This window comes from Ambystoma mexicanum, chromosome 4q (genome assembly GCF_040938575.1).
Source record: "Ambystoma mexicanum isolate Mex_15411 chromosome 4q, UKY_AmexF1_1, whole genome shotgun sequence".
Lineage (NCBI taxonomy): Eukaryota > Metazoa > Chordata > Amphibia > Caudata > Ambystomatidae > Ambystoma > Ambystoma mexicanum.
In genome coordinates, this window is record NC_090928.1 from 970,466,051 (window position 1) to 970,489,774 (window position 23,724).

Consider the following 23,724-nt stretch of genomic DNA (forward strand, 5'->3'; position numbering starts at 1 on the left):
CGAGAAGAATAAGTATAAAGGAGAGCTTAGGGCAGAGAGAAAAGAGTTAGAGACATGCAAGAGAGCAGTCTGAGTAGAATGAGAAGGACAGAGTCCAGATTGAAGAGGTGGCAGAAGAGAATTAAGAATTGGTAAACTAGCAAACTGAGCATTTGCAGCCCGCTCAAGAATTTTAGAGAGAAAGTGAAGAAGTGAAAGTGCGCAAAAATTAGCAAGAGAGGAAGGGTCAAGAGTATTTTTTTTTTAGAATCGGGAGAATAAGAGCATGATTAAAGGTAGCAGGGAAATATGACTTAGAAAGAGAAGAATTAATGAGTGAAATAAGATAAGGAAGAAGATGGGGATAGACATGTGGAATAAGACAAGAGGGATGAGGATCAGAAGGAGACGCCGTTGGATGAGCAAGGGTATGAAGGGCAGAAGTATCCAAATCGGTAAGAGGAGAGAATGGGGATAAAGAGTATGAAGGTAAACTGAAAGAAGAGGCAGGAGGAGGAGGGGGAGAAGAAGCAAAATCATAACAAAGATTAGCAACATTAGATGTGAAGAAACTAGCAAAGTCAGGGGAAGAAAAGGATGGGAGGAGGGACGGGTCAGGAAATTTAAGAGATAAGATGTTGTGGAGAAGTTGGAAAAGACGATGAGGGTGTTGAGAAAGAGAAACAGTAAGATCCGAAAAGTATGTTTTTTTTTTGCTGCAGGTAAGGCAGAGTCAAAAGAAGAGTGTAAAGATGAAAGCGCAGCAAAATCAGACAGTGATCTAGATTTATTTTCCAGTGCTGCTCACCTTTACACAGACGGCAGTGGATGGAGATAGCAATTTTGAGGCTCGTCCTTGACGCCTCTTTCTTTCTCACCTGCCACGCCAAGAGACAATCCGCCTTATTCACCTTGACATAAAACCATTGCTGTAAATAGCATGGATTTCTCAGTTCACAGTTTGGAAAACCTCCAATTGGCCCTTAATCTGTCTGTATTCTTACCCAAGGGTGTTTCCTGTGTCCTTTTCCATCTTAGCCATTGCTTGTTGGAATCTGGTTTCTAACTCAGTCTGTAACTGATTTAGTGGTTTGTCTCTCTGTACTTTGTTGGCTATTAGACCCCCCCCCGAAAGGGTCGCTTTAAACGCCCCCAAATGGTGTGTTCCTGTGCATCCACTGTTTTATTAATTTTTAAAAAATGCTCTAATTTTGCTACGTAGATCCTCACAAACCACCCTATTTTTGAGTAGATGACATGGAAATGTCCACTTCCAAAGCCCAGTCCCAGTCCTCTCCTGGTGTATGGCGAGTGTAATGGGTGCATGGTCCAATAGTGTTATCACCCCCAGATCCACCTCTTTCACCTACCCCAGAAAAGTGCTGGACAGCCAGACATAATCTATCCTTGAAAAGGACCTATGTACATGGGTGTGTAACCCATCCCGCCCCACGCTTCTCCCTCCAGCAGTTCACTAGGGCCAATTTTGTCATACGCTGCCTCAACCTCGCCAAAGGTGCCCCTTGATTATGATAGATCCTTGCGCTCCTGTCAGTTTGTGGGTCTCATGCCACTTTAAAATCCCCCACCAGAATTAGATGCCCCCTTGCAAACCTCTCAAGTTTGGCCAATACTGATTGCAAAAAAACACCCTATTCTGTGTTGGGTGCATATATCGATGCCAAGGTAGAAGTCCCCCCTTCTCACTGGACTGTTGCTGAGATGTACCTGCCTTCATCATCCACATCTGTGGCAATGAAGTGCAAACCAGGCAACTCCCGGATGGATATCAGGACTCCTCCAGTCTTTAAATGAGCATTGGACTGTACTATATGAGAGTAACCTTTCAATTTCAGCTTATGTTTATCCCTCATTTGGATGTGAATCTCTTGTAGTGCCACATCTGGCTTTCCCTTCCCAAAAATTGCTCCACTTTTCTCAGTTTAACCGGGGAGATTAGCTCCAGACATTAAGTGTAGTTAGTCTAAATGTCCTCCCATTGCCTGTGCCTGTCCTGGTTTGAACCCTCCACTTGAGACAGCTGTCCGCTCCCTCCCATTTTAACATCCTCCACACCCTCCGTGATACCCCTTACATCCCACCTTCCCTCGACCCGGCCCTCCCCCAACAACCACTGGTCCGTCTCAACCATCCTACCGGCGCACAAAGCCATGGGAACTGAGCTTCTGTAACAACCCAGAGATAAACTGTGCGTGTCGTCTAAGACCCATAAGGATGATTCCAAGATGTAAAGCACCTCAGCCCCTGCGCTTCTCACCCTTTCCACCTCAGTCCAGGAGGGTACCCTCATTAGACTCAAAGGCCCCTCACCACACCATCCATCACAAGGAGCCACGTTTGGGGATCGCTAGAGTACCCCTGCGGGACGGTTCCTTTTTCAGCCAGTCTTTCTGGGCTACTCAGTGCCCTCTTCTTATGGCCGTTTGCTGGGACCATCGTCCATTCCCTTAACTTACTCTTGATGGGCCCCCTCGCGGGTCTCTGCTCCTGGTGTGGGGATGCCTCATCCTCCATTTTCAGAATCCTCAAGCCATCCTCGCAGGTGGTGACGCGATGTTGCCTCCCTTCACATGAAAATAGTAGACCGACTAGAAAGGTCAATTTATATTTCACCTGCGCTGGCACCAAAGCCCTAACCACCGGCCCCATCATTCTTCTTATAAAAAGTGTGATACAGCTGGATCTCAGGCCCATTGATCTTTAACAGTCCTGCCCTCCTGGCGGCTGCTAGTATCCGCTCCTTCTGACCATATAGCTGCAGCACCACCATGAAGTCCCTTGGTCTGGTGCCCAGTTCCCCACTCTTGGGTCCCACTTGGTGGATACGGTCTAGCTGTATCTCTGACCAATTCTCCATTTCCAGTAGATCCACAAATACTTGTTGTGCCACCATCCACAGGTCCTTATCAGCCACCCCCACCAATAGTCCTTTTATTCATACATTAGATCCTCTTGCGCAGTTCTCCAGATCTTCGCTCTGGATTTATAAGTTCTGCGTGAGCCTCGCTAGCTGGAACACCATGACATTGATTTTCCGAGTGTCTGACACTATCTCCTCTATGGAATTTTCTGCTGCATTGGTCCGTTCCTCCAAATTTGCTATATCTCCTTTCACCTCCTGCAGCGACTGGGATAGCTCTGCTCGTATTATACTCAGCTGTGATTGAATGGTCTCTGTGATTTTCTCACTGAATTCTTGAAAGCACTGTCTGAGGACTTCCCGGGTGACAGCCTGCTCCATCACCGGGGCTGGTAGTCCCTCAGGGACCCTTGTTTGCCAACTGTGCCTTCCTCCCAGTCTTTCCTCCAAAGTCTCTTTAAATTGCCATCCTTAGCTTTTTTGGAGGACCTGGGGGTGGACTGCACTTCTATTTTTATTCTTCTGAAGAGAGGGTCCCTGAAAGGGCCCTTGTGTCCCCTATGCGCATGCGAGCACGAAGGATGAAAAATGAGAGATGCCAGCTGCTGTTTGGCCAACTGCAGGGGGGGCAGTACATTCCACTTATGTGAGCAGATATTTCCTTAGACAACAGTTCAAACCTTATCCGGCCAAGGTCTTCAATGATACAGCTACCCCATCAATGGACCAAGTTGACTAATGATACATGCCCAGCTGTGCTGACGTCATTAGTGACAACATGACATAGCAGCAGTAGTCACAAACCAAACTTGCATCCCTGCACGAAGTTACGCAGACACACGTGCACACACGAAGAACATGCACACACAGTTCTGTAGATAGAGGACAGATACATATTCATACTGTCAGAAGTCTTTCCTTTTCACTAGCCAAACGCAGAAACGCAAAAAAGCAAGAGTCAGACAGACCAAGCTTGCAACCGCTTATTGCAACTAACCATATGGAGCTACAGGGACGTATAAGGTACATGGAAGAGCCGAATACTACTAACCGCTAAAGAAAGTAATAAACATAGTAATAAAACAATATATGGGATACATTACTCACCGTAATCGTATTTCTGATGCTTGTATCTGCTTAGATTCACATGCTGTGCATAGGCCGACATCTAGTGGAAGCTGCGGAGTATTACAGTTTGTTTTTCGAAAGTCGAAAATGGGCGTCGACACAGGCGTGCCAGTAATACTATCCCTAGTGTGACGTCCACTGTACCCAAGATCCCTCACGCGTGTAGGATCCTCAGATTGTATTTTTTCTGACATGAGGAAGCATGAGGAGTAGCGCGAGTACAGATAATCCAAGCAGATAGACAGAAAGGTAAGACCACAAGCAATCATGCGCCTTCTCTCGGAGGGGAGGAAGGGTGGGTCGCATGTGAATCTAAGCAGATACAAGCATCAGAAATACGATTACGGTGAGTAATGTATCCCTTCTGAGGCTTGTGGAATCTGCTTAGATCACATGCTGTGCATAGATTAGCGAGCAGTACCAGAAGAAGGAGGTGGGATGTGAGAAGGGTCATGAGCAAACAGGTGTCTTCGAACCGCTTGTCCCACTTGTGTATCTGCCTTGGAATGAGTGTCAATGCAGTAATGCTGAGTAAAAGTGTGAATAGAGCTCCAAGTAGCCGCTTTGCAAATGGTGTCGAGGGGAACATTTGCAATGAAAGCCAGAGTGGCACCAATGCCTCTAGTCGAGTGGGCCCTTGGCGTAAAAGGCAGAGTCTTTTCAGAAAGAGAGTAACACAGCTGTATACAGTTGATAATCCACTTCGAGATAGCGCCCTTAGAGACGCGATCCCCCTCTCTGCCTGTAGCTACGGAGACAAACAGTTGATCTGTTTTCCTTAGCGGTCTGGTTTTATTTACATAGTATAGGACCGCCCTACGCACATCTAGAGTGTGTAGTTTCACCTCAGCCGAGCTTTGCGGGTTCTGGAAGAAAGCCGGAAGCTCGATGGACTGGTTTATATGGAACTTGGATATGAATTTAGGTGAGAACCTAGGGTGTGTGCGTAAAACCAGTTTGTCTTTGTGGATAGTAAAGAAAGGATCCTGCACTGACAGAGCCTGAATTTCACTGACCCTTCTTATGGAGGTAATGGCTACTAAGAAGGCCGTTTTAAAAGTCAGGTGTTTGAGACTACTTTTATGCATGGGTTCGAATGGGGGTCCCATGAGCTTAGCTAGCACCACGTTGAGGTCCCATCCTGGCGGTGGGTTAGAAATAGGAGGGTGAAGTCTCTTTACTCCTTCCATGAAGGCTTTAACCACTGGTACTTTCCACCACGAGACCTTGTTATGGGATGTGGTGTAAGCCGAGAGGGCTGCCAGGTGTACTTTCAGCGAGTTAAAAACCAACCCTGCATCCAGCAGGTGGAGCATGTATGTCACAACGTTGGAAGGAGTGCAATCAACCGGGTTGATTTGTTTATTCTGGCACCAGATAACGAATCTTTTCCACTTATCAAAGTAACAGTGCCTTGTATTTGGTTTCCTGGACTCCTTTAGAATGTCCATACACCTCTGAGGTAATTTGAGATGTCCAAACTCTATGACTTCAGGAGCCATGCTGCTAGGTTCATAGAGTTGGGTTCCTGATGCACTGTTTGACCCTGCTGCTGGGACAGTAGGTTGTACCAGGCTGGGAGTCTGATGGGTTCGCACACCGCCATCCTGCGTAGGTGTGGAAACCATGGTTGTCTCGCCCACATGGGAGCAACTAGGATGAGCGTCATCGATTCCTTGTTCATCTTGTACACCACCTTCCTGATGAGAGGAGTTGGTGGAAAAGCGTACGCAAACATCCCTGACCAGTTCATCCACAGGGCATTCCCTTGGGAGTCCGGTTGGGGGAACCTGGATGCAAATCCTGGGCATTGTTTGTTTTCGCTTGTGGCGAATAGGTCTATAGTGGGGAAACCCCACTGAGAGAAGAGATCTTCTACTACGTCTCTGTGAAGGACCCATTCGTGTTCTTCTGGGAGGGAGTCTCTGCTTAGAGCATCCGCTAGGGAATTGAGCTCCCCTGGAACATGTTGCGATGACAGGAAGATGTTCCGTCTGAGTGCCCATATCCATATTTTCTGGGCAAGCTTGGACAGATTTGGCGAACGAGTCCCTCCTTGTTTGTTCAGATAGAACATGGCTGTCGTGCTGTCCGTCCTGATCTGCACCGACAAGTTCAGTAGATGGGGCTCGAACGCCCTTAGCGCTCGGAATACTGCCAGAAGCTCTAGCAGATTGATGTGGTTCTTGGCTACTGAGTGAGACCAGAGACCCTGAGCTGTGTGGTGGAGATGGTGAGCTCCCCACCCAGTCAGGCATGCGTCTGTAGTCACCACTGCCTGTACTTCTGGATCGTAAAAGGGTTTTCCCCTTGCGAGATTCTCTCTTGTCCACCAGAGTAGGCTTTGTACTAGTGTTGGCGAAACGACCACTAGATCGTCCCACTGACCACTTGCCTGAGACCACTGTTTCGCCAACCATTCCTGCATGGGACGCATGCGCAGACGCGCGTGGGGGACCAGGTAAATGCATGACGCCATCATGCCCAGTAACCGCATTGCTTTGCGTACTGTTATCTGTTGACCTGACTGATAATGCGGAATTTGCAGAAGTATATTCCGAATTCTCTCTTCTGAAGGGAAGGTCAATCCTTTCTGAGTATCTAGGATAGCTCCTAGAAACTGTTTTGAGGTGCTTGGCACCAGACTTGACTTTTTCTCGTTGATGGAGAAGCCTAATTCGTGGAGGAGGTCGATAGTCCTCTGAATGTTTGATCTGCAAATTCCTGGGGTTTCCCCCGTTATGAGCCAGTCGTCCAGATAAGGGTACACCGGGATTGCTTCCCTGCGTAGGTGTGCAGCCGCCACCGCCAGTACCTTGGTGAAAACCCTTGGTGCTGAAGCTATCCCGAAGGGCAGTACCTTGAATTGGTAGTGGCGACTGTCTACCTTGAAGCGCAAGTACTTTCTGTGCGCTGGGAGCATGGAAATATGAAAATAAGCATCTTTCATATCCAAGGTTGCCATGTAATCCCCCTTTTTTAGGAGGGGGATTACCTCTTGTAGCGTGGTCATATGGAATTTTTGGGGCTTGACATACTTGTTGGCAGGCCGTAAGTCCAATACTGGGCGCATTGTCAAATCTTTCTTTGGCACAAGGAAGTAAGTTGAATAGATACCCTTGTTTACCTGGTGTCCTGGGACGAGTTCTATCGCGTCCTTTTCTAGCAGAATGGCGATCTCCTCGAGAAGGATCCTTTGATGCTCTAGGGAGTGCACTCTTTGTCGTGGAGGATGATTCCGGGGACGCTGCAGTAGTTCCATACAATATCCTGCGGATACTGTTGACAGCACCCATCTGTCTGAGGTGATCCCTTCCCAAGCCTGGGTGAAGGTGGAAATGCGTCCCCCTACTGGGGTTGCGTGGCAAGGGACCCTGAACTGAGCGTCACTGTTTTGGTGGAGGCGTGCCCCCTCCCTTGTTGGGGCTGCCTCTGCCTCTTCCACGACCTCTCTTGTTACCCCTGCCGTAACTTTGGGTAGACTGCTGGTTGTTATTCCATTGTGTACCCTGTCCCTGGGCATAGTTGCCTCTTTGTGAATTTTGGCCGCGTGGGCGACGACAATTATTGTTCCCCCTCTGGTTAGGGGGTTTGTTGGTAAGCTGGCCAAGGGATTTGAGAGTCTCATATTCATCTTTGGCATTTTTAAGTGCGTCTTCGACCGCTTTCCCAAACAATAGGTCGGGTTCCACTGGCTTGTCTATTAAAGAAGCCTGGGTCTCTGTCTTGAATCCCGACTGCCGTAACCACGCATGTCTCTTGATAACAGTACCTTCTGCTATCAATCTCCCTGCGTTGTCAGCGGCGTCGAAAGTTGCTTTTAAAATGCAACCAGACACGGCTCTCCCCTCTGCCGAGATCCGAGCCAGCTGGCCCTTTAACGGTTCTGGAGCAGAGGCAATGAGCGCCGCGACTTCTTCCCATTGATGGCAATTGTAACTAGCCAACAGGGTGGTGGAATTCGCAATCCTTGCTTGGTAGGCGGACGTTGAGGCTACCTTCCTGCCAAACCCGTAAAGCTTTTTGCTCTCCTTGTCGGGAGGAGCTTCTGATGAAGATAAGGGCGTGCCAGCCCTTTTTCTAGTGTTGGTCACCACTAGGGAATCTGGTTTGAGATGTCCCCTTATATACAGAGGGTCAGACTGGGCTGCCCGGAAAATCTTTTCAATTCTGGGGTTGACAGCTCTGGTGAGGTTAGGATTCACCAGGGAAGGATCTATTCTTCGTTGGATGGATTTGAGGATAGGGATGGTCTGAGCGACCGGTCTTCTCTCTCCTACAAACTCCTCCGCGAAGTCCCTTTCCTCCTGTACACCGTGGGTGTCGATGTGGAAGTGTTCCGCTGCTCGAGCGAGAACCTCGTTAAGGAGGGGCTGGTTATCAACTGGAGAGTCAGTAACTGGGGCTTCGCTTTGTACTGGGGAATCTACTCTGTACATTTCCTGCTCATCTTCTTCCTCCTCCAGGTTCTCATCTTCTGCATAGTAATCTGTCCCGGTTTGTTCTTCCATAATTTCTAACTCCTGGTCCTCTTCAGGGAAAACTTGTCCCTGGTAACTGGGGAGTGGAGTAGAATATGGAGTGGAGTAAGGCTGAACCTTGAAGGGTTCAGGACTTTCGACCCGGGGCTTTTTACTTAGCGGGATAGGATCGGAGGAGCCTGAGGGTGTGGCCCCTTGAGGGTTATATGAAAGAAAGTGTTCTGGGTTCTTGTCATAAAAATCAGCCAAGGAAGACATCCTAGACATAACTCTGTCTATGTCTACACTGGACCATTCCCTGGAACAGGGTATTACTTTAGCAGGTGATGATTTATGGGATTTTTCAAGGGTAGACTTGAGTTTACTTGTCTGCCTAGGGTGAGAGGATGGCTTTACAGGGGTGGAAGGCTGTGCTTTCCGCTGTTTCCCCCCCTCCCCGTGCGTGGAAAAATGTTTTCCCTGTCCCTTGGAGGCCCCAGAGACTTTCGACGCCTGGCGCCGAGGGTCTGGAGAGGTATTTGGGCGTGGGGCCTCACTGGTGTTAACCGCGGTCTCGGTATCTTGGAGCGCGGCCTGGGGGTGGAAGTCGTCTTCGTCTCCCGACGATCGAACTTCCGTTAATGTGTGTAGCGAGGCACCCTTGGCAAGAGTGGATGATTGCCTTGCGTCGTGAGGTGATCTCGATCGAGAGCGCCCAGAGGACACCGAGTCGGACCGTTCTTTTTGTGCCTCTTTCCGGGAAGTCGACGTCGTCGAGGTCCGGTTGGTCTTAGTGTGTTTAGTGTATGCTATGTGTGTAGCGCTTGCGTCGCCGGGGGTCTTCCCCATAGCCGCCCTGCCGGACGACCTTCCGAGGTCGGGGACCTGCGCTCGTCGGCTGTCTTTCGACGCCATAATGCCCTCGCCGTCCGAAAGTACGGCGTCGCTGCCATCGCTGAAGGCGCCCTCCGCTGCCATGGCCTCCTGCCTGGCGTGGTGGGCCCAACGCTTTGTCGAACGGTCCTTAAGTGTCTTAGGTTTAAACCTACTACACGCTCTGCAGTTCGCTTCGGGGTGATCCCTCGGCAAGCAGAGATTGCACGTGGCGTGCCTGTCGACCCAAGGGTATTTGCGATTGCACTTGGGGCAGAATTGAAAAGGGGTACCCTCCATACGCACCTTAAGGCAGCGGGCTGCTAAGTGTAGGAATATATAAATGTAAATCTATATATCAAGAGTGAAGAGTATGTACCACCCCCCACTCTCCCTACTTGTAAGGGCCGAGGCCAGCGGCCTACTAGGCCCGGGCCGAGGCCGGCGGCCTTCCTAGGCCCAGATCCGTCGTGCAGCAGCCGACGGTCGATGACTTCTCCAGCCGTCGTCGAGGTTGAGGGTCGACGTTGGGGTGGGGAAGGGAATGAATAAGAAGTATAATTATAATAACAGCAAAAGTATGGCTAAGGCCAGGGAACTCCGCAAGATGCTTCCGACCAGTATGGCGGAAAAAAACAATCTGAGGATCCTACACGCGTGAGGGATCTTGGGTACAGTGGACGTCACACTAGGGATAGTATTACTGGCACGCCTGTGTCGACGCCCATTTTCGACTTTCGAAAAACAAACTGTAATACTCCGCAGCTTCCACTAGATGTCGGCCTATGCACAGCATGTGATCTAAGCAGATTCCACAAGCCTCAGAAATATATATATATATATAAACCAAATGTAGAATAATGTAGAATGGCTAATGAAATTATGTGAAGCCACAGGCCTCAGAATAAGGGGCAAAGGGATGCAGACTCTGCAGCACGAAGCACAGGGCCAGTGCTCGCAGCCAGGGACACGGGAGGGTGGAATATTCCTGACTCAGCCACAGCAAAATAACAGAATACATCCTCACTAATTGCAGACCGTAAAAGCTCAGTGTTGCGGTCCTCACCCACGTGACTTAGCCAAGCCAAACATTTACCCGTGGTGGGAAGAAAAGCGGTTCCCAGCGAAGACAGAGAAGATTGTTGTCCAACAGACATTGCAACCCGCAGGCCCTCTCCCAGGCTAGGTGGCTATACCAGTGGCAACAATTGGGACACAGTCTCATTACCTTCAAAAGGTACACTGGGCGATGTGAACAGAACAGGGTCCCAGGCCTGGGGTGACCCGCTCCAGCCAATTAGGAAGCACAAATCCTGGGGTGGTGTGTGATGGGGGCAAGGGCCAATGGCAGACCTGCAACCCTGCAACAATGTAATAGATTGTTTTGGGGAAGTCTCAGGCAAGACCACCTGACATTGAAGGACCAGTTAGGCCACTCATATGGGGGACTTCCATAGGTACTACTACTCGAGCTACACAATAGAGGTTGTTAGGTGTTTGGGGAAGGGTTGGAAAGTGTGACGTTATTATGTAATAAAAGCTTTTGACACAGACTCAGGAGCTGTGATTGATGGAGATTTCTGTATTTCCTGTATGATCCCTGTCTGTTTGGAAAATAACGGACAGTTCTAACTTGCCCTTTGGCTGAGTCCTCTCTCATTGGCAGGGGAGGATTGGATGGGCCCTGGGCTCTGCTGAGCAGTGATTTTGTGGCGCGAACCCCCCAGTCCTCTGGCATACCTTTACACTTCGACACTGAAAAGAAGCACCTTGTCGGAGGAGGTACGCTCATCACCGCCTCTCTCGTGTGTCGTTGAGCTACTGCATCCTCCTCCTCCCTTCCCCTGTGCCAATGTCTTGCGGTTCACTCTACCGGAGGATGGGCCCCTTTTCCAGTGCATGCCGGTGTGCCGCCCGCTTGCTGCGCAAGCCCAGTAAGCCCCCAGATGCCCAGCCTCTGAGATATGGGAGCTCCGCTCTCTGTGTCCTTGCCCAATGGCTGCAATGTCTTTAGAGCCTCAGCTGGCCTATCACAGGCCCTCTACACACCTTTTTAAGCCTTTGCGGGTCCTCGGCCCTCAATTTTCCTGGGTGATGTAGCCAACTGCTCCTGATGCCACTGTGGCTGCCTTATCTGCCTCTCCTCTCCTCTCCTCTCTTGCTATCCAACCCTGCTCTACTGTCCGTGCTCCAGGCAGTTTGAACCCAATTCCGGACCGATGCACTAACCTGTGCCCATGGACCACCCACAGATGTGTGGAGCCTACTGCACCCCCAGAGCCCCTTTCGCTTATGTGGTGACTGGAGGAGGGGGTGGGGGGGCTTCCCCACGCCAGCTCTACTGTCTCTCTTACTCTGGATGAGGGTCATCTTCTTGCCAGCCTGCCGCACGCTTGGCAGGCCCGGGCCTCGATGTGCCCTGCTGTCTTGCAGACTTGAGGAGTGCAACGGTCCCACGCCGGCTCTACTTCCTCGCTTACCCTTAATGAGGGTCCGCTTCCCGCGAGTCCGTCATGAACTCGGCAGGGCCAGGCCTCGGTGTGCCAAGCTGTCTAGTAGGCTTGAGGAGTATCTCTCCTCCTGGCTCCTCTTCACCGCTGCAGCCCATGCTGCCTTCCTGTTACGCTCACCTGGCTCCCACAGAGGCGTCGATCTGAACTGGACAGCTGCAGTCTCCACCAATGTGACGCTTAGGGCCGAGATGACGGACTGGACTGGCCCACCTAGCTTCGTTTGCTTGGCCCGTAGGAATATTCTTCTGCAAATGGAGAAAGGGAATTAACCACCCGTGGAGTTGAGCGTAAATCCCCCCCACCCCTCGCTGTTCTCCCCACAGAGCACCTTTGATGTCCCCTCCTATAGTCTCACCTGATGGTTTGAAAAGATGAGCTCTCCATCCTGCATTGAGCGCAAGGGCGCGTTGATAACCAGTTGCTTCACTGGCTCGAAGGAATTGGTGAGTTCCAGAACAATATTGACTCCGAAAAGTATGTAGTTCGTAAGAGTTCACATGTCTGACTTTCGCTCTTGTCCGATTCCTTGCAGTTTGCAGCTTGACCCCAGCGAAGAGTTCCTCGTGGTAGCTGACGAAGTTCAGGTAAGGATTTGGCTTATCCTACACAGTTCAATAAAATAAGGCCAGAATGTAACCTGTGGCTTGCTCCCTTATTCAGGTGTGGAGAAAAAATATGAAGTTCGGGGAATAATGCCTCCGGCGGTAAAATTAGGTAAGTCTATTGTGGTGAGAAGAGTTCCCCTTGTTTGTCCCTTCGTCTCACCTTGTTGTCCTTTTGTTCCCCTTAGGGGCCGGGGTATGGCGAGGATGCAATGGAGACTGCGCCAACCCGTGAAGAGGAATAGTACCCCCGGCGGTAATCAGGTAAGTCTATGGGGGTACTTACTATTGCCTCCGTTTATTCCCTTGGCTCACGTTTGCTGTTGTTGTGTTCCCCTTAGGTGCCAGAGTGTGGCGGGAACGTGCAGAAGGATGCAGTGGATCGTGAGGATGCTGCGAAGGCCGGTGAGTTCAGCGCGGCACTGCAGCATGCAAGGCAGCGCGCGTAAAATGCTTCTTTTTTCCAGCTCGAAGGCGCGGTGGAATCAGAATTCAGGTAAGGATCGAAGGTTTTGCTCTTATTCTAACCTCTTCTCCTTCTGTTCCTCCCTTTTTCTAGGAGCTGCAGACTTGAGGCAGGCGTGGCAGAAGACTGGATGCAGGCTTGCAGACATGGTGAGCGTTACGCTGCTGGATGCAGAATAACGCGAAGCGTGTGTTGCTCTTCGGCGTGGTTTAAATAGCCTCCAAAGTAGTCCCAGGTAAATATTCCTCCCCAGCCCCGCCCGAGTAAAAAATAGTCCCTAGGTAAAATAGTCCCTTCCAAGCCTCATTTGGCTTGGCGCTCTGCAACATGGTCTGCATCAGGTAAGTTCTACTCTATGAGCCTGGCGCCATAGGCGCCAGGACCGCACCCAAACAGCCCCTAGCAGGGGTTTTTGGGCTTGCTCAAAATAACTTGATGCCTGCTTCCGGGATTGCTGGACCTGGTCTGGTTCCCCGGGGGTAGGCATCATGACACTTCCTCACTCCTCCCGAGGAGAGGGTCCCCCCTCTCTCGCTGCGGCATCAGTCCTCTGTGGACAGCCACCACTGGCCACAGCTCTTCCTCCCCTCCCCAGCCACTGGGAGTTTGAGAGCGCAACAGTTACGGTGCTCTGAGTCCGGGGGCCCTCTTAGAAACCCTGCCATTATCGGTTTTAACATTATTTATAGTGAATATGTGTTCAATGGATACTACATCATTTGCAGAACGTACACTATTCTAATTCAAAAATGTCTCAGAATACAATATGGTCATTACTGAGTTACAGATGAGTCCTATGCTAGATGTTTAACTTCATACATTTAATTCATGTGTGTTCTTCAAACATAAGAGGCATAGAGGAATGGCTGCTATGGTTCTCACAAAACACCTTTCCACCTAAAAACACACAGCATTATCACGAAACATAATTTTCAGTGAGCCAGAAACAGTGAAAATGGATCAGACATAAGACATGCCATGGCACTCAGCAGAGTGAGAGCTGTGATGGCCTGAATTAGGAGACAGCAAACTATTTACCATGCTCATCCCAGGTATGTACACTACTTTGGCTGATTACAATGATTCATTTGGGTTCAATTAGTGTATTATCGATCACCACTGGCACTACCATAAAGGAGTGCCTGAGTGCACATTAAGCTGACCTCTTTTGAGCGTTAAGAAAGAGCCTGCATGCCTAATAAGGGTATTTTTGGATAAGTAATATTAACTTTTGCTAACTACCACAAAATGTTCAAACCACATAATGATGCATGGAAATAACTGTTGACTTGTGTACGGGTCTTTTTTACCTTTTAATGTGGCACTAGGATTGATCCACGTGAACATTTTGAGCAAAGCTTTTGTTTTATAACTGCACACCATGCACAGACCTTAAGTCCAAATGAGCACAGGTTGCGCACATGATTATTGCTTAAAGTCAGTCACTAAACTTATGCTAAGAAAGTACCCCTTGTGGTACTAGTACAGGATTTAATTTCTGCTATCACACATTGGTCCCTTGAGAACCTTATGCTCGTTGTGCCATGAATCTGCCTAGATAAATTGCTATCATCTTGAAACATGTGTTGTCATCAATGACGGAATAACAAAAATATGTATTGGAAACGAAAATCTAGTGAATAGGATTTTATCGTGGGGGGTGCGGGGTACACGTATACCCTGTTCCAGGTTTTACCATCATAGGCCATGTTGTTTACATGAAATGCCCAGGTGCTTATCCTTTTTTCCAGCTATGGCTATAATATTTGTCAGCTACTACCACATTTGCCAGTTGTAGCCATATGCTCAGGTACTGACCTCATATACCAGATTTTGGTCATCAACCCTCACCATAAGCCAGATTTTGCCATCATATGCCCAGGTACTTGCACAATGTGCCAGTGTCTTGCCATGATATGGCAAGGTGTGTGCATTGTTTGCCATATAATGCAATGACATGCATAGGCAGTTATGCCAATGCTAGACACCGAATCAAAAGCCTAAACAGTTGCATATAAGGCCACGAGAAGGCACCCTTGGGAGAGATGCACAGAGTCCCTCTGCTGGCCCTGCCCCATTGCCCTCCCTGGCATCTCTGAGGGAGGCGTTCTGGGTAAAGGAGTAGAGAGTTCCCTCTGCCACTTTAAAGGGAGACAGGGCAAGGAAGCAGGGTGGCAGGGAAAGCTCCATCCCTCTCTAAGGGGCTGAGGAGGGGGTAAGAGAAGAACCGGGATGGCAATCTGAACTTACGCCCATACAGGATCCCTATCCCTAGGGAGGGCGGGGGTGCAGCATCACCATCTGCCACATACTACGTCGGATGCACAAAGGACTTTTAAACACATTTGTTTTAAGAAGGTCCAGCGACTGTACGCTTTCACACAATCATGTGAGCCAACCTATATTTTTCTAGTTTCCTGATGCAAGAACCATCAAAAAATTCCAAACTAAAAACTGAAGCAAACAACCTATGTTTCAATACATTTACATAAATGTTTAACAGGCTACTAGTCAATTGGCTCAACAAACAAATTCAGGGTTGGTCATCTCATTTGGTAACTAGGACATGAAAACGAATCATCCACTTCCTCAACAGATTTTAATACAGTGTGATATCTGCTGTGCACACACCTTGCAATCCGGCACCGACTTGCTCTGTAGTGCGGAGGACACGTTTAGACAGACAGACTGAATTTTGCGGAAAAGGCCTGGTTTTGAGCCATGCTGGATTACGCCTTCCACCTTTAAGGCCATCTGCTGGTTGCTCTGCACTGCTATTGGCTCTGTGGGATTACGCGGTGACGGTGACAGAGCAAGCTGAAATGTAAAATGGTAGACTGTTGTTGCTGAGAATAAACCAGACAAGCTGAGCAGTGCTTTGCTGTTGATAAAGAAACCTGTTTGAACTGGCTTCCCATCAACCACAAAAGCTTGAATTTGGCAACAGGTAAAAAAACAAAGTCTAATACGGACATTCCTATATCTGGGCCACTTAATTCAATGGGCCCTAGTAACACATTGGGCCACATTACGAAGTTTGAGGTAGCCGCCTCCAAAATCGTTCCAACTCCGGTCTGGTGGATGGAGCAATTACCGGTCCATTCCGAGGTCGGCGGGACTGGTAATTCCCCATTCACCAGAGCCATTCCCCATTCCCATTTGAGCCCCCATAGGGCTCAATGGGAAGAGGGAAGGCAGCAATAACGGTACCGCAAGTTGCAGTACCGTTATTGACCCCGGCATCCCTTTGCAGGTCCCGTCCTTAACGCCTGGTCAAACCAGGTGTTAAGGAAGGACCGGCAAAGGGAACTCTTAGTAGGACAGTAAGGGATTACCGGCGTCCTTACCGGTGCCGGTAATCCCTTATCGCCCACCTCGCAATGAGGCCCATTAGCTTTTTGTCAGATAACTGTAAAACTACCATGTATTGCAAGTTCAGCATATTGTAGCAATGCAAATCACTAATCCTCCACGAGTCCAAAAACATTTGGCAGGACCTCAGTTTCAACAAATTGAGAAGCTATGCTCAGAATGATGCATTCATTGCGTAAACAGATATCCAGTTTAAATACATGGGTTAAAAATGTTCAGGACACATCTACACAGGAGTCTCTTACACGTCAATCGATCAACATTGCTAGTGGTCACAGAACGCCATTCCATGCATCTAACAAAGTCATTGTTGTTGCCAACTCTCTTGCTCATTAATCCCATTGCCGGTTGAATAATAAACACTTGCAGTTCTAAAACTCTTCACAAAAAACACCATAGTTAAGTAATTACACTTTTCTCATTGTATAGGAAAATAAACACAATGAAAACCTTTTTGGTGAAGTGGTACGGGTGCAGATCGCAATTTACTGTGGTCACATGGTCCCTGTTCGTAAATTAGGATCTATGCACTATCCCCGTATTTTTTGCACGGGGCAGTGGCCAGAAAGTAATGTCTGCTTCCACCTCCCCCCACGACTGCTGTTCTGAAAATCTGCATTCACTGAAATTCACATTACAGTTGCATGCGGGTTGGGGATACTGCAATCCCTTTGGTTTCCACCTTTTTGCACCTGCAAAACCCAGTCAGAATCTGCAGTAATTCATAGTAATGTTGACCGCCATGCACATACACCGCAAGAGTCATATACACTTGTTTTAGGTAATGGGTGTAAACTGGTATGGAAACCTAGGACACCCCAGATTACCATGTCTAATTTACACCAACTCACTAAAACAATCACAGTAGCATGGAGAGAAATGTAGACACCTCTATGTATTGGTTGTTATGGTGGTTATGGGCAGAGGGAAGCCGACGAAAGGGGTTCAGCCCGAAGAACTGTTTAAAAAGACATTGAGATTTGTAAAGTAAGAAAAGTCACAGTGAAGCTGAGGGCGGGAGGCTAATGTCTGAAAAGGGTCTGAGCCCGGCAGAGGGAGATCCGGGGTGGAAAGTTATCACCCAAAGTTCATTGAAAAAGGAACTGTTTAGTCATTGGCTGAATACGATTTTGTGAAGGGTCTATGCCCAGAAGAGGGGGACCCAGGGGTGAAGCCATCAACCAAACCATACCTGAAGAAGAACTTTGTGTTTGTTTGTTGGATGAATCAGGCCTCGAAGGCAAGAGACGTTTTATTTGAAAGAGACTTGGCCATCGAAGAACCTGGTAGCTGATACATGAGAAACAACTTGGGCACGAACCGTTGACTCGAATTCCGGGAAAGGTTTGGGATAAATCCGTCCAGGAGTTGTAAAAATATTTGACGGGGAGAGGAGCGGCCCCTGCTCCCCAAACAAAACGCTATATCTCCCATGTTGCTTTGCAGCACAGATGTGAGGTTTGCAGGAATTAAAAAGCAGCCATTTTTCTCTAAAATTCTATTGCTAATACCTTTTAACTTGCTCGATGTATTTGAATGACATTTTCAAAACAAAATGTTTGCCATGGGCCAATCCAAACTGCAAACTTTGGGAACAATACATTATATCATGAAAAAGGTTATAGAGAAAACAGAACACCATATTTGTCAGCCATTTCCCCAAATAATTAACAACTTGGCCACAAATCACTAACGTAACTTCCTGAGCTGGTTTGGGGTAAATCCATCCAGTAGTTTTTAAAATATTTGATAGAGAAGGGGGTGCTCCCTTCTCCTTAAAACCTTTTTATATCGGCCTTGGTGCTTTGCAGCAGGGAGGCTCAGCAAGGCTAATAACTTTTGACTTGCTGGATGGATTTCGATGACATTTTCCAAACAAAAAGGTTGTCACTGTACTGGCTCTTTTATAAGCACATGAGCCTGTTACAGGAATTGGGCTCTCTCATAGTAGATTTGGTCATAGCAACAGAAACTTAAAAAGAGTCATAGCACAGAGCTTAGTCTGTTCTCAATCTCCTACTACTAACCTAAATCGATCTGCATTCTTGGAATTGTGCTACAAAATATTACCGTTCAGTGCAGCAAGGTCTGCAGATATTGATTATTTCTAAATATTGGAAAATACGGTGTGCGCTACTATTATCATGAATGAATTTTCTGAAGCATGTATTAATTACATCATAGCTTTTGAAACAGAGTTTAATAGGCTGGGCTATGTGTGTGCACCTGAATATATTACACAAACCGCTGACATACAGACATGTGTGAACCGACTTTCCCAAATAGACTATGCAAAATCCCCTAAAGGAAATATTATTAGAGCTATAGCGGTGGGAATGAACACACATAATGATAAATATCTTAATGCCAAATCAAGGGGAATGCAAGAAACCAATCCTTCCTGATTACATTATACAGAAAAGAGTTTGGTTACAGCTACCATAAAGCAAAATAGGTTGGTGGGCTTTGTGGATGTGGTCAATGTAGAAGTTAAGAATAATTAGCAGTGGCGCTCCTCTTTCCTACCCTCTAACCCCTTGCTAGAGTTAACAACTTACTGTGGAATTTGCAGGGATTTACCCACTTCATTTGAAAACCTGGTCTCTTTCATAACTTAAATACAATCGGTATGCTTGCTCTTCAGTAAATGTGGCTCCTCCATGATATCATCTTGGAGGGTAGAACCACTGTGCAAAAAGCAGCAGTAAAAGGTCACGTGGGTCACCCCTGGGGAGGGTTGCTCGTTAGTGCTGTGCATTCCCTTAACTTAACTGTCTTAGACACGGACTCTAATCAAGTACTGATCAAGTACTGGCATGCAATAGCCCCAGCACTCCCGACTAGAAGCAAAAAAGATATAACTAAGGAGAAACTCCTCCCGCTGCTACTCCCAGCTCTTGATGCAGCTATCAACACCTGCCCTGACCCTACGTCCTTAGCAGACACGTACAACCAAACTATGCTAACGGCTATTGACTCCATAGCACCTATCAAACTTAGGAAGGCCAAATTACAAGCTCACCTTAACTCATGGTTCACCCCACAGTTAAGAACTCTCCGCAAAGCGAAACGTTGCGCTGAAAATCGATGGAAAAGCCATCCCTCTGACGAGCACAAAGATGGTTTCCTTCTTGCCTCACTCTCCTATAAAGATGCTATCATCACTGCAAAAAAGGAATCCCTCAACAACCGCATTATGCAAGCTGACTCGAACACCAAGGAACTTTTCAAAATCTTAAAAGAGCTTGAAACTCCAGTCGCCCCCCCTGACACCTGCTTGAAAGATAGCAAATGGTGTGCCAACATCCAAGCAGCATTACTAAATAAAATTTCCTCACTACAAGCGAAAATTAAAGATAAACAGGACAACCTGATGCGCGATAACCATGCTCTCTCCCCTGCCATGGCACCCACTCCAGTCACTACCAACACCTCACCATTTACATTCTCACCGCTCACTGTCGCCGAGGTAGAAAACATAATCCTCAGAATTAAACCCTCCAACTGCCAAGGTGATCCATGCCCAGCCCCTATTATCTGTCATGATCTCTGCTTCCAAAAGATCAGGACTTGCCCGACTCCCTTGGAAGCAGACCCATAACCCCGGTTCTGAGTGCCAGCCAGTCGCAATTGGGACCTTTTGGACCCTGTCCTGGCGCCAGTGGCACCAGGCTCATAAAGATGCCCAGTCCCAGCGCTGGAAGCGCCGGGCTCATAATGCTTGGGTGGACTTACCTGCAGCAGACCATGCTGCTTACTTACCTGCCAGTTGAACCCCTGATCCTCTTCTGTTTGGGACTACTTTTCCTGTTGGGTGGGGCAGGAGCCACTCCCTAGGTTCAGAATACTGGAACTCTTCTGGAAAGCAGGAACTCTTTTCTTACCTAGGCGTGGCTGTGGAAGGAGACACCTAAGCACTACAGGAGGCTATTTAAACCACACCCGATGGATGAATCTTGCTTTGCGTTATTCTGCATTCTCTGCAGCAGAATGCTCATCGTGTCTTCTGCTTCTGATCCTGGGCCTAAGGGAACACAGGCTTACCATCCTGGAATCCAGTCTTCAGCAGCACCTGTAAAGACAAAGAAAGAACAGGTTAGCACTACAGTCTTCAGTGGCAGCGCATCCCTTACCTGGTCCATCGGTTGTCACCAACGCCTCGCGCTGCATTCCGGCATCTGAAAGACAAAGGCTTACCTACTCTTCGCATGCTCCGGAGGGTTTCGCACTGCATTCCGGCATCTGAAAGACAAAAGCTTACCAGCTCTTCGCACGCTCCGGAGGCCTTCGGCGCTGCATCCCGCATCTGAAAGACAAAAGAAGGTGCGTTTAAAGACATTGGGCAACTTTATTACTCACGTGCCATTACTCCTTCCCACGCCGAATCCAGTGGGTATTCCAGCACCCTTCAGCTTCTCTAAAGCTCCGAACTTGTACCTGCAAGATAAAAGGGACAGTTAGTGCGCATCGTGAAGCAGGCTACAAGCGCTTACTTACGTGCTTCCAGGCGCTTCTATTCCTCACGCAGGTTCGATCCTCAACTCTCATCAGCCCGCCATCCGCCATCGCCGGAACCCTGCAAAACAAGAGATATCATTACAAAAGACTTTTAAGACATTTGAAGTGCCCAGAATTTACCGTTCGTGCAGTTAACGACGGACAGCAGTCCTCTGAGGTCAAGAGGCCTGCACCCTTATCCAGTGAAGAAACTGGTTACGGCACCCTGCCCCGAGGCAGATGGAGAGCTCGGCGTTCACTTACCTAAGGTGAGGGTGTTAACCTTTGGGGTTCTACAGGAGAAGAGAAAGGGAAGAGGAGAGAGGCACCCAATAACCCCAGTTCATTAATCCCATATTTTCTATCTGCAGACATCTTACTCTTCGAGTCAGACATACAGTGCACAGAGGTCCAGCCCAAAGAGCCAACCGTGTGTTACACATCACCTTTGAAGATACGGCATTCACCCAGTCAAGACCGGCGCCTCTGCGGGAATCAGGTGAGCGTTACATTATCAAGGATTCGGCGCATGAGCTAGCCCCATTCATCACTGCCTTCATTAACTCGTCATTCAAAACTGGTATTGTCCCAGATAACCTGAAGGATGCTTGGGTGATCCCTTTGCTCAAATAACCTTCCCTCGACCCAAGCATTCCTACTAATTTCCGACCCATCACAACAGTACCATTTCTGCTTAAGATTCTAGACCGTGCGGCGTACCTTCAGATTCAAAACTACCTAGAATCCAATAACATGCTAGGTCTACGACAATCTGGCTTCCGCCCCAGATAGGGGACGGAGACTGCGTTAATAGACCTCAAAACCCAAATCGAAGACCTAAAGGATCAGGGTAAGCTAGCAATGCTACTACTTCTCGACCTCTCGGCCGCTTTTGATTTGGTTAATCATCAGATCCTTTGCAAGCACCTCCACACCGCTGCCAATTTCTCATCGTCCGCTGCAGCATGGATCAAATCCTTTTTGAGCAACAGATCCATGAGAGTCTTCGCCCCATCCGCAGCTGCCGACCCTTCCCCAATCCACTGCGGCGTACCTCAGGGCTCTTGTGCGTCACCCACACTCTATAACATCTTCACAAAACCACTCTTTGATGTGCTTGACTATCTGGGTGTCTCCTACACTAATTATGCGGATGACACCCAGATACTCATTCCCATTACTGGTGATTATCTGGCTGACACCAAGGCCCTTAATGATGTCTACCTGGTTATACAAGCCTGGATGGCCCAACACCAGCTATGCCTTAATGATGATAAGACAGAGCTTCTCATCTTGGGCACCGCACAACGCCTGAGCAGACTTGAACCGGTATACCAATCTTTCACTATAGATGGCAATAGCATTCGAGTTTCAAAAGACACTAAAACATTAAGGTTCTACCTTGACGCTACGCTATCATTAACCCGACAAACGAATGCTGTCAGATCTGCGTCAGCATACACATGCAAACTCATTGCAGCCTGCAGACCTTTCCTGACCACCTCCAACAGTGTCACACTAGCAAAAACCCTCATCATGGCTAAAATTGACTACTGCAGTGCTCTCTACCTTGGCACTAGTCAAGAGAACTTAAACAAACTCCAAACTACCCAACATAATGCCATTCGTGCCGCCTTAAACATCCCTCGTAACCACCATATCTCAGAAACCAGGTCAAAGTTAAAGTGGCTACCTGTCAAGCAAAGAATCTCCCTCAAAGCACTCGCCATTACGCACAAATGTCTGGCCAACAAGGCCCCCATCTATCTCAGCAGTCGACTATCGCGACACTCGACCTCCCGTCCTCTAAGAACTGCCCAATCCCATTGCTTAGCAATCCCTAGATTTAAGCTGCAAAAAGCAGGGGGCTCAAGCTTCCCGGTCCTAGCCTCCAAGCTCTGGAATTCTCTCCCTATTACTATCAGAGCGGAAGAGTCTTTTCACACCTTCAAAGCCATTACCAGATCCTGGCTTTTCGACCTGCCTTAAGTCACACACAGCGCCTCTGTCTTATTCTCTCTGCCCTGCTGACTGTTTACCTGTATTTAATGTCCTGTTCATATCATGTAATGTCATTTCTATGTAAAGTCATGCATCTTGACTCCTGTATCTATGCACTTCTGTAACCTTCAAATTGCGCCCTGATGCCCCCGGGCCTGCGGGTTTTGCGCGTTATAAATAAATAAATACAAATACAAATATACAGTTTTTTGGGAATCAAAAAATGGCAATAGATATGATATCCTAATTATTAACATCTATGACACTCCCCCTGCCCTTGGTGTTGGATGCTTCACTACTACAAACCTACTTGCCTATTATGGCATGTGTATGTTGAATGGACGATGTCCTAGTGACACTCCACGCAACTACACTAGTGTGTCTGGCACTAGTGCTTCTATGATCGATTATGCGTTCACACAAGATGTTCTTTACATTACTACTCAATCTGGGTATTTTTCCACGGGAAGAGGACGATCACTTCCCTCTGCCTATTAACTTTGGGATACCAGAACCTAAGATTCAACATAATAGGATAGGTCGAATTGAATTGAATGCAGGCAAAAATGTGATCATTTGAGCTAGTTGGTTTCAGATTTTGGGAAAATCTGAACTGTTCTAACATTTGAACCGATGTAGAGTAGATTGTATTGTTATGTGATAAGGACCAGTGAGTTGCGTGTCAAAGCATTAGCAACCATGGGCAAGCAACATGGCAAACAATGGCATTTGCAAATTCTCAAGGGATTGAATTAGGACTCTTTACTTGATTAGGCATTAAACATTAAGATAAGCAATCCTCAACTAGAGCAACACCCAGGGGAGGGGAGATCTTGATATGCAAGCCAGCCAGCAAAGTCAAGCAGGGTGGGTTGCACAAGGGGGTGGCTCCACTTTTCTGAATTCTTGAAGGTGGTGGAAGACCCGTAGGCTGTAGAAGTGGAGTAGGTTG

At 48.0% G+C, this 23,724-nt stretch overlaps 1 protein-coding gene across 3 annotated transcripts in view; it reads right to left on the minus strand.

The window, feature by feature from the left end:
* Positions 1-23,724, minus strand: part of INTS7 (integrator complex subunit 7) — a 673,605-nt gene that overhangs the window by 27,267 nt on the left and 622,614 nt on the right. For all 3 annotated transcript variants that reach the window (XM_069608525.1, XM_069608526.1, XM_069608527.1), the window contains one exon: positions 15,534-15,719. In XM_069608525.1, coding sequence (XP_069464626.1) covers positions 15,534-15,719 — 186 coding nt within the window. The remainder of the gene's footprint in view (positions 1-15,533; positions 15,720-23,724) is intronic.